The following is a 16,757-nucleotide window of genomic DNA, read 5'->3' on the forward strand; positions in this document are numbered from 1 at the left end:
GTGGCTAATTTAATTACCAAGACCATAAATGTTATCGATAAGTGGTACTTTTAGTTCTTCTTCTTAGCTCATTACATTTTTTCTAATCAATCATTTGTAAGTGGATTTAAAACTGGACTGTGAATTTCCCTAGTCTGAAATCCAGAGAGCCACGGCCACACCAGAATTATTCAGCACAATCATCTTTTTATGAAACATAAGTGTAATGTTTTCATAGTCTACGCTACTGCCTGTGATAGGAAATATATCTAAAAATTTTGAAACTTGTTTTAGCAAATCTTATCATGGTCATATCAAAGTCTCTTGTTTTTGAAGTCATTCTTTTCAGTTTTGAGTAATTAAAATCAACAAATGCTACACTAAGTGTACAGTAGGTCTCGAAACATAAACAAAGCTGTGCTTGTGTACCATCTGCTACTACTGTGCTGCTTAGATTTAGGTGTAGAATCTGAGTAGCCTTTTCTTTCTTGTTTAGTTTCTTGAATATGAGTGAAGAGAGCTGGGGGTTTTTTGAAGCACTGTTTTTAAAAGTCACAGTAGAAGTCACTTCACTACAAACTCACCTCTGCTCCTTGGGCACAGTCACTGCAAAGGCAGCTTTGTGTTTTACATCTCTGGAAAAATGCTGGGGCTGTGTCAGTCGAGTATTTTGGGTCCTTCTCAAGCTCCTCTTCTCCCCAGGGGGATCCCAGGAGGGATCAGTGCAGTAGGAAACGCAGTGTCCAGGAGATGGGAGGGGGTGATCTGCATCCCTAAGGTTGGAGCCTAAACATTGGGTTTGTCCAATGCTCTGACAAAAGGCTTTCCAAGGGAATCAGTTATGAGGCCCTTCTTTCCTGACTGGATCATATTTTCCAAGGCCCATATTAGAGGCAAAATAACATGGTCTTAGTTTTGTTTCCTCCACAAAATACTGTTTTTCTCTCTTCCTCTTGTCACTGATCAACCCTGAGCACTGTAAATGGTGCAGCCTTTCTACAATGTGATTCCTTCTGGATGTCTTTTCAGTGACCTCTGTGTTCCTGCTATGCAGTTTAGAGGAGGGAATATAATTTTCTGATCTAAATAGTGCCTTCATGTGTAGATTTGAAGAAACTCTTCTGCCTGGTGCTAGGAGAGATTTGCTGAAGACAAGATTAGTGGTTAATCTGAATGTATTTATTAATTTAATGATGATTTCAACGATCCACCATTCAGTTTGTGTCAGATTTATAATGGAACTTATCCCTATAATCTAGTTTTTCTCTGTTTTCTGAGTACTTTCACTAGCTGTGAGCTTTGGAATAGAAAACATTTTCCTTTTCTCTTTTTTGCAAACCAGAGAGAGGCATTTTTAACAGGTGGTTAGTTATTTTCAGTTTTATATTAATACTTGATTTTCTTTGGATTTCCTGTAGTAGAGAATAACTGAAACTACTTCTGTCTGTGTGTGAGCACAAGAAAACAATCTTATTATCTGTACTGTCCCAGGCAGTGACAGCAGTGTGAGCAGTGTGCTGACTGTATTTAGGACTTTGCGTTTTGGTTTTCCTGGACTCCATTTCGATTATTTTGCATTCTACCAGGAGTGTTACTTAGAGAAAAGTGTTTATAGGCAGAGCACTGACTCTGAGGAGCTTTTGATTGTCAAAACAGCCGGGCTCTTGAGGCCACAGCTCCATTTCAGGTGTTGCTATGGGCTTGTTTACTGGAGATAAGTGACAGCATCCAAACTTATCTTCATCTCCATCAGCCTTTTATGGAGCAAGGGAGTTGGAAGGCATTTAATGAGCTTAATGACTTTGCTGGTGGAGGGAGGTGTGTGTGATAACGAGATAGCTGCCCATCGATTTCTCTTCCTTTGAGAAGTGAAATAGGTATGGCTGGAACTCTGGGCTGCTTTTGATATGGGTCCTTCCAAAGCTGATACTTGGCAAGCATTTGATTGAACTTCTCTTTTTTCACTCCCTTAAGAAATGTTTTCCATTTTCCCAGTCCATTTTTTGCTGTTGGCAGTGACAGTATCCCTCTTGATTTCATCACTTTACCAGACCTTACTCTCATCATCTTCCTTTTGAACTCATTGGCCTGTATCTGATTACAGAAAGCAAACAACTCTATGTATTTTAATTTATCCCTTGCAATCCCAGATTTATGTGCTTCATTGTTTTTCTCTTTTGGTCTCACCAGTGTCTGTACTGTTCCCTGTCTGAACTCTTGCCTTGCACTTCTGATTTTTGCTGGTCAGAGGAGAGTTGCACAGACATCCCAGGGCCAGCTTTGTAGGGACTTTACAAATGAACTTACATTGCCTTTTAGAAGGAAAAACAAAATCACTGTTCACTTCTGAGGATCTTAATTAACCTGTAATATTGTAATGGCGCTGGGAAATTCAGAGTTTTTTTATTGTCTTGTGCTTTATTTATAGGATAATGACAACTTTTTTGATACCTATGATGTTGAACTTATAAAAAAGAATGGGCAAAGCCTGGGAATAACAATTGTTGGATATGCTGGCACATGTGACATAGGTGAGTTCTACAGGATTTAATTAAGTGTTGGACAGGTGCTTCTCAGGTAGCTTTTATTGACTATGGGGAAAATGAATAGCTCCTACCTGTGCTAGGATATGGGAATGTGGAATCAGGGGGTTTTCCTCCCCTCGATTCTCTTTAAATTAGAGCTCTTAACTTGTCTTTCAAATATCAGTGGCACAAATGATAGTGTGTTTAAAATTGGCCCGACTGAATGTCTGGTTTTATGCATAGGGTAGTGGTTTTTATCCCTCTGCTTCCTCGTGGGAATCAAGGAAGTGTTCTGGGAATGTGGTGCAGCTGGACTTGCTCTCCAAGCCTCTTTGCTCCCAGGAGATCCTGTTGTGATGCCAGTCAGGAATCCCAGGCCAATGGCTGGGGAGGGGGCACGTGCCAGGCAGCAGGGAAAGGTGGGCTTGGAGCATCAGGGGAGGGGCTTTGCTGAGCACGGACAGACCATGTTGGGCAGGTGTCTGAGGAAGCTCAGCGTCCAAAAAAAGACGGATGAAGTGTCAAGATTCACTAGAACTACAGATCAGCATTTATTTATTAAATAAATGAACATATTTAGAGGGAGTGTGTGAAAGGGAAGTGTTAGTGTTTCAGGTTTTTGGTTTGTTTGGGCTTTTTTTCCTTTGTTTTTATTTCCTTGTTCTCATTGGGAGTTAGAATTAATAATCAAACGCCAAACATGACAAAGGACAGCTTTTCTGATTTCCATGTTTCTCTTTTCTTTTTTTTTAAAGAAAAGTCCTTTTTCATTAAGATTTAAAGTACTAAATTCTTTAGCTGTAAGATGATTGAAGTCCTGATCAAAGTCCTTAAGCACATACTTTACTTTTAGCTTATTTAGTCCTATTGAAATCAAACGCAGCATGGATTTAAGTGATTGTGGTTTAAAGCCTGGGTAAGCACAAGGATGAATCCATGGAGGAGGTGGCCTTTTGTGAGCCATTTTAAGGAAAAAAATTTGAGGTCAGTGTACAGGTGGTTGTGTCAGTGCTGGTTTTTTCCACCAGATATCCTCAGTTTTATGTCAGGAGTGGTAACGTGCAGATGGTGGGGGTTTATGGAATCATCACTTTATGGACAGAAGGAACGGTGTGAAAAAGGCTGGAATTAAAAATCTTAATAAGAAAATAAACACCTTAGGTTAATGCAATGACTTGTTTCTCTTCCCGTCCCCCCCCAACAGAACCTTCAGGGATTTTTGTGAAAAATATAATACCTGGTAGTGCTGCTGACCACAATGGCCAAATTCATGTTCATGACAAAATTGTTGCTGTAAGTAAATACTGTGCTTATATATTGCTGTAGAACTAATACATTTCATATCTCTGTTAAAAGAACAACATAGTAAAGACTTTCTAAAATTAATTAAACCTCCTCTGCTTTGCAGAAGAAATAATTTGGTGGTTCGTGTTTGTTTAGGTAGACTTGTGACAGAAATGAGCTTTGGCTTGCTGTGGTTAAAGTATTATTTTATATTCAAAGAAGTAGTAAATAGTAGTTAGCTGTGAAAGAGGCAAGCATTTGGATTAAAGTGTTTCAGAGTGGAGAATCTTGGCTCTTGGCCTGCAGTAAAGATGAGCAGCATTAACTTCTACTTGAATTGAATGTGATTCGAGGATTGTTAAGATTCTGCAAGACGTGGCACATTGTTTGTGTTCCTTAATGGCTGTGTAGTGTGGATACAATCAAAATGTTAATGGTCACAATTTAGGTTTAAAAACCCAAGCTTTATGTGTAGAAAAATGGAAAAACCACTGAATAACAGTGAATTGAATAATAGCCAATTTTGCATTCACAGCACAAGCAGGACTGAATTCCACAGTCTTTTTGTTTTAAGAGATAATATTTATAGAGATATGATTTTAAATTACTTTTAAAATGTATGCCATGCCAGACCTTCCAAAGCCAGCTTCTCCTCTGTGAGAGCAAAAACTAATATAACCTTTTATCTACAGGAAAGGTCCTGTTGATGCATGATCTGACAGTGAGGTGAACAGACTATCTGGGGTGTAAATTAAAATATCTGAAAATATAAGAATTGGGCTGTTTAGGGTGGATTATACAGACAGTCATGTGTGGAAGTTTGTGTTAGAAATCCCTGGGACAACCAACAGTGATAATGAACAGAGCAGACTTTTAGGTTGGATACTCTGCATCCACCGTCCTTGTCAACCTGGTTTTGGTAAGCAAAAAAAAGGTAAGGAAAAATCTGGGCATACTTGTATCATATTAGTAAATTCTGTTTTGTGGTTGTCCCCACGAAAACAGAAAGAAGAAATTACCGCTGTGTTTCCTTTTAAAATGCATTTTGAAAATAAATTCTCATCAGTGAACTGTAACGGATTTAATGAGATTGTTTTGCAAATACTGCTGTCTTGGGAGAGTAACCCTGTAATTCCTGCACTAAATAACATGGCTGTTGCTTACAGCCTGTGGTACTTCACAACACAGCCTAAGAATGCAGCACAATTACTGTTCTTTGATACAACTTTCTTGTTTTAGGTTGATGGAGTCAACATACAGGATTTTACCAACCAAGAAGTGGTAGAGGCCCTGCGAAACACGGGACGGACTGTGCGTCTCACCCTGCTTAGAAGGAAACCTTCCTCTACTGTTTCTTCAGAAACACCTTCAGATAGAGGTAATTTATTTTTTTTTTTTCTAGCAACTGATCTTATTTTTCACTCCATTTACAGCTACCTTATTTAACAGTTTAGGACTGGATACCACATGATCCTTGATATTTTTAAGGGCGCACTGTTGAAAATTAAGATACTTAAAGAGGAATGGAAAGAGACAAAAATAAGAGATTCAGGAAAATTCTGTGCAAAACTCCTTGTGTAGCCACCCCACCAAAAAAAAAGGGAATTAGTGCAGTGGTGTTCCTACTTCCTATAGTTTGCAGCATATGATTTGGGTTTTTTTCATCTATTTTCACAGTGCAGTCAGCTGTTCCAATCTTTGTGTCCCCTGGAGCTGTAGGGACTGAAATTAGTGTGGACACTAAGAATGAGGGAAAACAAGAGCAGAAGGATAATCTTCCCAGTGAAAAGCAGCAGTCTACACCAAGCAGGTAGATAGGGTATCTTGCAGTGCCTCTTCTGCTTCTGGTTAAAGGTTACCATCTTTAATCCATTTTCAGTACTGGCCAGCTGTCATGGCTTACTCCATCTTTAGCTTTTACCCTGCAATGCTTTCTGAAGTAAAGCTCTACCTCTTGGATCTTCCAAGTCTTTCACCCTACCCTGTCCCCAAAACGTAGCGCTGTCCACAGGTTTGCTCAGAGTGGATTCTGTGGTGTCTCAGGGCCTGTAATTCTCTGGATCTTCTTCCTTGCATAAAATTTGCCCTTTTCCAGTCAGCAGTGATCCCCTTTGTTTTGGCAGGGTCTTTTTAAGGTTACAGTCAGTGGAGGTGCTGCCCTTTCAGGAAAGACTCTCATAACTCTGTAGAGCTCAGTGATTCCCCTTTCTGGTCCTGGTCCTGCACTGATGACCTGAGGTGTCCTGCCTGCAGCCTTCCCTTGAGAGAGACTTTATCATCCTCCTCTGCTGCCAGGGCCCTGCACCAGCCTGCTGGGTGAGCAGCATCAGGAGATGGAACTCCTGGGAATTCATACTTCTTTCCTGATCCAGTGTTACCTCAGTCATACCCATTTAATGCTTGGACTCCATCATCTTAGAGATCTTTTCTTGCCTTACTGATTCTGTGATCTTCTTGCCCTCACACGTCTTAGACTCCTGCAGAGTATTTTCATGATATTCTTCTGGTTTCCTGTACCACATCTCTGATACCCATTTGCTGCAGTTTCCTCTTCTGGCACTGCAGTGACTTCATCAGAACTCAAGTCTTGGGTGTAAAGACCTGATAGCTGGAGTTCACAAAAGGCTTTTTTTAACAAAAGGCATTCAGACACAGGGGCAGGTCACAAAGGCATGGGCTGCTCTGGGTTTTAGCTGACTTTGGAACCAAGGCTGGAGGTCTTTCCAGAATCTTCAATTTCCCCACTGATTTCTGGGCTTCTCTACAGGAACTTCTGGGTGAATTTATACAGCTTGTGTTAAAGTCAGCATAAATTATCCTTATGCCTTGTAGTTTCTAAGATATGTAGATGTAATAGAGGATTCTAAATTACGGCTGTCAATGAATAGCAATTTTGCTGTGATTGTCGAAGATCTGTCAGTATTAAAGACAACCTGGAAATGAGAGAGATGTAGCAGTTCCTATATTCCATTCTGTTTGACTTTTCTGTCCAAGCCTTGTAACCAGACATCCTTTGTTGTGACTTTTGCATGTTCCCAGAAATAGGAAGCCAGAACAGAGGTGGTTGAGTAGCTGAGAGTTGGGGTTCTCAAAGCATTGTTTTGCTATGACAGAGGCTAGAAAAGAGCAACACTTTGTCTGTCCTGTGTCACTTGCCCAGGTTTTTTTTTACTGTGGGACTTCTCTGCATATTTCACTCCTGCAGAAATACGATGTATGAGATTTCACCTTGGAATAGAATTTAATGGCCAAGTTTAAATTCCAAAGATAGGTGCTTATTTTGGATGTGGTGATGGGCACTTCATTATAATGGTGCTAAAGTAAATACTGCTAATTTAAGCCTCTGACTAAACTCTGGAAATGCTTTTAGAAGTTTAATGTAAAAGGTATGTTTTATAAAATGCGTATTACTTCCCTTTAAGCCCAGTTGTGTGAAATTCTTATTAAATTGTGTTTCCTGGGGAGGTATTAAGTAGTAATTCTGGCCAGGCAAAGCCATGCTTAAGCAGTTCGGGTACAAAGGCAACAGGGTTTGGGCTGCAACGTGCACAAGGCCTGAAACTGTGCAGGCAATGAACTTAATAGCTGCCTCTGCAAGCCTGCAGTCTGGGCAGAAGTGCTCCATCCTGCCTTGCAGGAGTACTCAGAACCCAGAGGGACGATGATGGGAGTCAGGAGCTTAAGAGATGTCTGGGGAAAAAGCCCCAGCAGTAGGGCAGGTGAAGGTAGGGCTTTAATGAAGGGCACCAGAGCACACCCTTGTGTAGTAACTTTGTGAGACCAGGAGGAAGCTGCAAGAAAAAAAGATCCCAGTTTTGAAGAAGCTGACAGTTTTGACCAGAAAAGATGATTTTTACAATACATTTGTGGTTTCTTCTTTATGCTTGCTAATTAGAAATTAAGAACCTCCTGGAAGCGCAGACAGAAGGACAGGCAAAATATGCTGAAAAGTTGTTGCTAATGAAAGCTGTCCCTGGGAAGTGTTTTCATTTCTGAGGCCTTGGACATTATAGAAGATATGGTACATATGTCAGGTCATGAGGAATTCAGCTGGATGAGAAAGTAGAAGAAATTTCCTATTAGCTGCCATGTGGAAAAAGCTGTTTGGGGAAAAAGGAACATTGTAAGTGAATTGAGTGATGCCACTGGAATTGAATATATTCAATCCAAATCCCTTCAGCCCACATTTCCACAGTTCTAAGGACGTTACAAGCAGAGACTTCAAAGTGTATTTGAAAGAAAGAAAGGGGAAAACTTCAAATGGAGACGTACATCAGCACCTGCTCTGAACAACTCGTAGATTTTGGTAATGTGTTTTGGAAGTGACAAAAAAAAATCTGTATTCAGCCAGCTGAACACAGCTTACAGTTGCTGAACTGAACTTTGAGCCTGACCCTGAGATTCATTATTCCTGGTGAACCTTAAAATCTATATTTGGCTGTACCCGGGATTGCAGGTGCTTGGGTCCTGTGTGTTCACACTGTTGTAAGTCTGTAATAGCAGAAAAAGAGACTAAGGAATTTCTGTCCCTGTGTTTGTCTGCAAGTGGAAGGAGCAGAAGAATGCACTGGTGTTCTGGTTTTGCTACAGTTGGGAAGTAAAGCCAGTGATCAGCCCGTGCTTGATAATAAGTCTTACATTAGAAACTTAATTTCCAATGAAGTCAAAAAACCTTAGCTGGCAGTTGAGAATTTTAGGACAATTTGTCTTCCCTTTTTTTTAAGGAGATAATTTATTTCAGAGAGAACTGTGGGCTGTATTTACAAACCCGAGTTTTTAATCTTGGTGGGGTGTGTTTTTGGTAGGAGAAAACAGCTGTCAGGATTGCTGGAATTCTCAGATATCTGTGTCTGCTTGAGCCTGTAGGTTGAAGATCCTCTTTCCAAATGACATCTCAGTTGTGAGGCTCTGAGGAGTGTGGTTTCTCAGTGCAGATCAGACAGAATTTGCCTGTCTGGCATGGCTGAAAGTGAGCTGGAGAGATGCAGGGGTGGGCTGTGTTGTAGAAGTGAATTTCAATCTTTGTTTTTGATGAGCGGAGAACTTCAAAGTTATCAAAGTGTGTAAAGAGGATTGTATTGCAGAGCTTTATCTTTGCTGTCTGCAAAGGTGTTGAGAGCAGAGGCAGCTTGACAGGCCATTTGTGCAGGCTTTTGCTCCTAGGTGGGCTCTGAGCTCCTCATGGTGTCTTCACAATTCCCCCCTGAGGTATTTTACTCACTGTTGTTGTGCAAAACGTGAGCTTGTGCTTTACATTCAGAATTTCAGAGCGACGCAGCAGCAACACCGAGTGGTCTGTGCCTTGTCTAGACATCTGACAAACTATTGCAGTCATTCAGGGGGGGAAAAAAACCCCCAGTTTTTGGTAATTCAGCCCCCAGATGCTGCTGCTGTAGCTGCTCGATGGAATTTGCTGTAGAGCTTGATTCTTACCAGTTACACATTGCTCCAGCTTGGAACTTTATACGTGAGCTGAGCTTCTGGCTGAGGTCAAACACAGGGCAGCCAGTCATTTTCTGCTGTCTAGCTCTGTCAAATTGTCTTACAGGACTGTAATACTGCCTTGGTTGCATAAGTAAGAAAGCTGAAAAGATATAAATGTCAAGATAGCCAAGTTCCCACGGAAGACTGGTTTAGAACTGGAGCTTATATTAAAGCTCATGTTACTTACTGGCCTAATTAAAGTAGACAAGCCTTTATACCTGCCAAATGTATAAATAAAGTCTGTGCCTGCATTGTGCTGACACAGCCCCTCGATAACAGCAATATCTTGTCAGGTGTTTTCCTTCTTCAGGGGGCTCGTTTGGGTGGGAGATGATGTTTCCCTGGAGTGGGAAGCGTTTTTATGGCAACAAATGATGAAGCCGTGTGAAATTTGTTTTGCAGCCTGAAAGAATGATTTATTTACAGTACTGCGTGGTACAGAACTCACATCTCATCATCAAGCATCACCTCTTCTGCCTCTCAGCTGAATAAATCACACTTTTACAGGGGCTGGCATTTTGCATTGTTTTTCCTAAGAAAGACATTTTTGATTTGCACTGTTTGATAGACTCAGCTTAATGCACTTCCCTTTTGGGGATTATTCCCTCTAATCTTTTATTTACACTGAATTTTTATTGGAGTATTTAGAAGTAAATGTACTTCTGAATGTACAATATGCTTGTAAATTTAATATTCACTTTCATATTTAGGAAGAGTCCCACTCCCTCCAGCACATGAGCTAAAATCCAAGTGGGAAAACCTGCTGGGACCAGAATACGAAGTTATGGTATGTTTTATTTCAATAAACTACGTTCATGAATGTTATTTCTTTAAATTACAGATCTGTGAGCTTAGCATTACCCGCTGTTTATAGAACAGTTCAGTGTTTCGAACACATCAGTAACATCAAATTTTCTTTCCTGTAACATCAGGGCTGAAATGTATGTTATAATGAGTTGGGAGATTTGTTGCCCTTTTATTTTATTCTGTTTATATAGATACTATTGTTATACAAATACAAGGCAGGAACAGTGATTTAAGGAAATCAACTGTCCTGTTAAATCTGCATCACAGCAGCCACTTAAAATATATGGCATTTTTATTATTTCATTCATGATCTATTTGTTTTACTGGGCACTGAATAAAGAAAAGGCTCAGGATAGAGCTTCTGTTTTCACAAGAATATTACAATTCTATCTGAAGAATGAAAGAATGATTTTCAAAACATGCTGAGAAAATACGAAGTAATTCTCAGTAGTGTAACTTTGTGGTGCCAGTGTCTAGTAGATATTTCTTCACTTCATATTAAATAATTGCCTAGCAAAAGATTGTTTTGATGAATTGTCACGAGGAGTTGATGGAAATTGTAATTCACTTGTGCTTTTCAGTGCTGGGTGAGCCAGTGAGTACAGATAAAAGACTCCGGACAGTGTTCTTTCCGAAGCCTTAAAAAATTCTCACCACCACCAAGAAAACGCCCTGTTTGTCTTTGCAATGCTTGTCCAGTTGATTTAGAGACACTTATTTTTACTACTTGGAGTAGCCATCGCTCCAGTCACTCGCTGGAAGATTTAAAGTAGCTTTAAGAATTGCCTTGAGAAACTCGCTTCCCTTCTTTCCATTAGCACTCCTTTAAGATCTGAAGTTCGTCTAAGATTATGTACCTGATGCAATAAATCTGTTTGGCTGCTCACTTCAGTTGCTTGGTATTCCCATCCTTACATTTCAAGGGGCTGATATTACCTCCCTGAGCACTATCATACTTCCCACAGAGGACAAAAACCTGCTTAGTTGGTGAATCTGGCTGTTCCCAATCCTTCTTCAGCCGCCGCCGGTGAAATGTCAGCAGTGAAAATGTTAATGATGGGGCCTTTTGAATAATAGAAGGGAACTCTTGTGGCATCCCATTTTGAAAGTCATTTTTTGGTTCTGGTCGCCTGTGCCTCTCTCCTGTGTTCAGTAGCAATGTTCTGTTTGAGTCCAGGCTGTGACACCGCAGTCCCTGTGTCACACTGTCCTCACTCGGCTCCCAGAACTCATCCTGAAGGTCCCTACAGGATTCTCTCAGGAGTATTTATCTTCAGAGGAAATAGCTGTTTGAAGAGAAGGGTTGGTGGCTTCTGTGCTGCTGGTCCTTTGTGGTGCCAGTGGAAGGAGCTGAGATCCTGGGCAGGAACGTAGGACCATGTGGTATCAGTCAGGCTGAGGAGCTACCAGTCATAAATCCATTTAGTTACATGTATGGACATGAAATGGGTTCTATCTGGCAGGAAAAACACCCTGAGTACTGGAAAACAACATGCTGGAAGCCCTACTTAAAATTAATCCAAAAGAAAAGTCTAATCTTTATTAAACTAGAAGTTTTCAAAGAAAAGCTACCTGTTTTTTGCAGATCTACCTAAGTGTAGCTTTCTTTCAAATATTCAACTTCAAGTGTCCCAAATTCCAGCTCTGGGCCATTGTCATGATTTGACAGCCATAAATTGGAACTAAATGATCTTTAAGGTCTTTTCCAACCCAAACCATCCTATGATTTTGTCTTATTACATTTAAAATTGGAGTGAAGAACCTTCTAAGGTTACAGATAAATCTGTTATGTTAAGGAGGGACAATACAAGAAAACTGGTGGTGAACACAGTCATTTTATTAATCTTAAAAAAAGATACTGAAAGGATTTCCTGTTCCTGCTTGAAATAACCCACTTGCCATTCCCATTTGGTAATTAAAGTTCTGTATTTCAAGCCATGTTAGCAACAGAAGTTGGTGGGTTAGTCTGGATGTGAGATGGCTGCACTATAGCCCGAGGTAAAAACTTAAGCTGTCATACTTTCAAATTCTGATTGGCACGTCCGTGTGGGTATTTGTGTCAAACATAATGGCATTTTGTGCTTACACAGGATTACTGAACTTGACTAAAATTGGCATTTGGGCTCCAGGAATAGGATAATATTGGAGTCTGCTAATAGTGCATAATCACCACATTCCTACTTGTAAATGTTCTGTGCCTGAAAGATTTTTCTAACATTTGTTTAAAATTATTTCACATCAATGTGACTTTGTTTAAGTACAGTTTATTTTGCTCTTGAGTTTTTTTGCCAGAATTTCATCGTTCTGGTAAAGTCTTTATTGTCCCGCTGTTGAAAAATGTTCTGATGTCCAATTTTAGGTTGTGAACGTGGATATGCCCTTTACAGACGATTCAGAGCTCCAGAAGTACTCAAAGGTAAGACTTCCATGGTGGTTTCCTTCGTGGTGTATGTTGGCAGGGCAGTCCTGGGAGGACATGACACCATTCCAGATGTGTTTCAGGAATTTAGTGGTTTTGTGGCTCTATATTTTCCAAAAAAAGGCTGCCAATATTCTGCTTATCTCCTGGACTGATCCGGTACCTTTTCATAGCACAGGCAAATGAACCTTTTAACAGTTCATTACCAAACCCCCAAACAACAAAAAAACTCCCTCAAACCATGCACATAAACCCTAAATTTAGGGGTACTTAATTGCACAGAACGGCAGAGGTTGAAACTGCTGAACTATGCCGTTGTACTGCAGAGGAGTTTGCCACAGTAATCCTGGCTCAAGGAAAGGGAGGTATAATTAATTTAAATTGTCAGAGCTTACATTAATTTCACTTCCAAGAGATTTTCAAGATACATATGTTAATATTGTGGAAAAGAGGTTTTAGAGGTGATGAATTTATATATTTGTGGGGACATCTCACTGGGGAAGGGCCATAAAGTCATAATCAGACATGGCTGTGAAGGAGTGCTGTGGATCAATGGATTGCTCCTTTTACTTGCATCCAGAAAAATAGCCAGAAAATTCCCAAACTGAGGGGGCGGCTCCTGCTGATCATCTCTTCTTCCCAAGTTGCCATGATTTCTGCTGCCTTGTCTGGATAATGTATCACTTTTATTCGAGTTTTCCTAATATTAGACTTAATATTAAGACTTAAGGCACTGAGGGTTGGAGTCTCCCTAAGGAAAAACTCCAAATTAAGGAGGCCCAGCGGGAAAAGGCTGACACAGAATCAGTGATTTCCCCTTGCAGAAAAAGGGTATCAGTTTTAGTAACTACTTACAGAGAACACTTCATGGATATTTTTTCTACCTCAGAGGAGTGTGGCTCCCAGAGGAGTAAGAACTTGTGGTGAGATTTTATAGCAATTATGGAATTTATTTTATTCTTTTATTTATTTTTATTTCTTTTATTTTTGTTTTGCTCCAACTCTATGGAAGAGGGGTTGGAACCGTATGGTCTTTAAGGTCCCTTCCAACACAAACCATTCTGTGATTTGTTGACAACTCACCTTTTGGGTGGGATGGACTTTAGCTGGTACTTCTCTCTGCATTTTTCCCAATAAGATCAATTATTTAAGAATACAGTTCAGATTGCCTTTTCCCCCAAAGAGCAGACTGGTTATTTTTATTTGTGCAAACAGTTTGTGAAGAGAAGTTATGGACATCAGATGAGGTCACTGTGAACATTTAATCATCTTACTGTGTGTTTGGTTCAATTTGGTGAATCCTAAATCTGATTTTATCATGGTAAGTAAAGATTTATACTTAAATATATACTTATATTTATCTTTTGGCAGTTACTACCCATCCACACTCTGAGATTAGGAGTTGAGCTGGACACGTTTGATGGACATCATTATATATCATCCATTGCTCCAGATAGCCCAGCTGCAGCACTTGGTCTTCTGCAACTGGAGGATGAACTTCTGGAGGTAAAAAATAAAACAGAACCCCCACAAAAATAAAAATTATGTGTTTCCTTTTTGTTTGGCCTTCTTAAAATGCTTCTCTTAAGTTCTGGCGTGGCTGCTGTGTGTGCAATAGTAGTATTCCAGAGTTAGTTGAGGAAGCAGAGTTGTGCTTTGGAATTCACATTCACATTCACGCTTATGGACAAAATGTCAGATTCTTGTGACCTCTCAGTGACTTCATGGTTTTTGTTTTTTTTTTTCTGAAATGTTTTAACATGAGTATCAAGAGTTACAAAGGCAGAGATAATATTTGTGTTGAATTATTTGTAGTCCTGTGGCTCAGTCTTTCTGCACAATCTGGCTTTAGCTTTTGTGGTGGATAATCTTTCTGAATATTTGTCACTCCTAAAAAATTTACAACAGTCTTAGGAATAGTGGTTCCAGTTACACAATAAAACTTTTTTGTTGAGTGTTGAAAGATATTTGTGTGTATGAGCAAATACATCAGTTTGTTTAAATGTGTATAAAGAGGTATTGGGAGTTATCAGAGTCACACCAGACCTATTTTCTCAGGAAAAATTATTATTTGATAACATTAAAATAATTCCTATTTTGTATGTGTGTGTACATGTATCCATTGGTATCTCAGCCTGCAAGTGAAAAGACATTAATTTCTTATTGAATGCATGCTCCTTGTGGAATATTTTGATATTTGAACCTTTTTTTTAGTGGATGCAAAGAACATTTAATGGAAACAGAATTAGGCCTTCTGAAAGATTGATTTGTTAGGTGTACAGCTATTTTGCTTTTACTTCTTCACTCCCTAACATCAAAAATTCATACTGATATCACTAAGACCTAAAACATTTTCTTATTGCTTAATGCAGGAAATCTTGATTCCTGAAGGAAGGGATTAATGGAATGCTGGGAGTGTCGTTTAAATTGCTTGGCCACTAAACAAAAAAAATTTACACAAAAAGCAATAATGCTGTGCTCTAGAGTAACTTAGGAAACTTTAATTGTATATATTTAACAGTTTCATGTATTACTCTTAGAATTAAGTTCACAGGTATGTCCAGACCTAGTGAGTATAAATTTTTTGCTATTCTGTAGTTGGGGAAAAAAGCCCCCAACAAAATAAAAATGTGCTCTGGGGCTAAAGCTGCATGTGCCAAGTTTAGCCCAAACTATGTTTTTGCAGCCAAGTTATAAATCCCCTTAAATAGGGGTTTGCAGTGGAAAAAGTGACAGCCCCATTCCCCAAACAAGCAGCCTTACCTGGGCCTGATACATTGGGGATTGAAATATGAGCAGCAAGGATTTTATTTTTCAGTCTACAGTGAGGTTGAATGTTGATTATTTTTAATGATGTGTTTGAATTATGACAGAAAGCACGTTACCCCTCCCCTGCCCTTCATTTTAGCTAATTCCATTGTGTTCTTTTTAGGAGTAAATTGCTTCTTTGTGCCCTTTTGTTGTACAATTTCCCTGCTATTTGAGGGCTGGCTGGCTGATGGGCTGAATGAGTGGGTGTAGGGCACCTCGCCTGCTCAGAGGCTGATTTCTGGCAGCTGCAGCAGGAGAAATGGGAGTCCCCAGGTCTGCTGGGGGGTGAACAGTAGCTCTCCCCCATCCATCATGGGATGCTGAGAAGTGCTGGTAGCTTTCCACCACGCTGCCACTCTCCAAGCATTAAAAAATCCTTACGCGTAGATCCTTCTGCTTAAATAATTAACTAATGGATGAGGCTGATAGCTCAGCACTTGCTATAATTCTTGCAGAAAAAGCCCAGAGCTGTCTGTCTTACCGTGGTGGAGGCCAGTTCCACCACTCTCAATTTTTCTGCTTGGCTGGGATGTAGAGTGTGAGAGGAACTCTGTGTTTCCCAGCAGTACAAACTATGGTTACACTGCAAGAAAGGAAGAAGTGGGGGGAAAAATAGAAGTGGTCAGGAAGCAAACGTTGGCTAAAGTGGGATTGCTGTGGAGCCTAGCTTGAGGATTGAATCCCTCTAATCAGCAAGATCTGGGAGGTGTATGGAGAGGCTCTGCCTCAAGTGCACACATGCAAAGGTGTGTCCATGTCTGGTGAATGTTTCCATGCTCTGTTTTCTTGGATCAGATGTGGTTTCTTCTGCAGTTTGGGTATGGAGGGAAGTATTGAAGGTGATCTTTAGCTATCCCCACTTGCTGTGCCTCGGTTCCTGTTGTGGAGTGACTTGGATGGGGGGTGCTGGATTCCTAAACCAGTGGCTGCCCTCCAGCAGTGTGGACATTTGGTCATGAGAGAGGCTTGAGGCAGCCTGAAAGAAATCCCTGGAACACACGAAGTGTTGGGATTGAGTCCACAGCACTGACTGGGTTAAACCCCTGCTCTTTTGGGGCTGCAGTGCTGGTTAACACAGGTGATACTCAGACCTGTGACACCTGCTGACATCCTGCATTCCTCGTATTTAGGGACAGCCCTGTGGTGCAGATAGAAGTACCCCCAGGATATAAAGGTTATAAAATAGGTAAAAGAGGATGAATCACGGGGGTTTTTTCCTGCAGAAGTAGAATCCCAGAGTGGCAGAATGGTTTGGGTTTGAAGGGACATTGAAGCCCATCCAGTCCCACCCCATGCCATGGGCAGGGACACCTTTCACTATCCCAGGCTGCTCCAAGCCCCATCCAACCTGGCCTTGGACACTTCCAGGGATGGGGCAGCCACAAAAAAGTGCAACTGCAGTATCCCATTTTTAAAGCACCATTATCTATCTACCTACCTACCTACCT

General features: G+C 40.5%; 1 protein-coding gene across 4 annotated transcripts in view; it reads left to right on the top strand.

Moving 5' to 3' along the window:
- Positions 1–16,757, top strand: part of PATJ (PATJ crumbs cell polarity complex component) — a 140,001-nt gene that overhangs the window by 15,519 nt on the left and 107,725 nt on the right. For all 4 annotated transcript variants that reach the window (XM_032117749.1, XM_032117751.1, XM_032117750.1 and 1 more), the window contains 6 exons: positions 2,408–2,510; positions 3,709–3,797; positions 5,028–5,166; positions 9,983–10,059; positions 12,439–12,495; positions 13,870–14,004. In XM_032117749.1, coding sequence (XP_031973640.1) covers positions 2,408–2,510; positions 3,709–3,797; positions 5,028–5,166; positions 9,983–10,059; positions 12,439–12,495; positions 13,870–14,004 — 600 coding nt within the window. The remainder of the gene's footprint in view (positions 1–2,407; positions 2,511–3,708; positions 3,798–5,027; positions 5,167–9,982; positions 10,060–12,438; positions 12,496–13,869; positions 14,005–16,757) is intronic.

Source organism: Corvus moneduloides, chromosome 9 (genome assembly GCF_009650955.1).
Source record: "Corvus moneduloides isolate bCorMon1 chromosome 9, bCorMon1.pri, whole genome shotgun sequence".
NCBI lineage: Eukaryota > Metazoa > Chordata > Aves > Passeriformes > Corvidae > Corvus > Corvus moneduloides.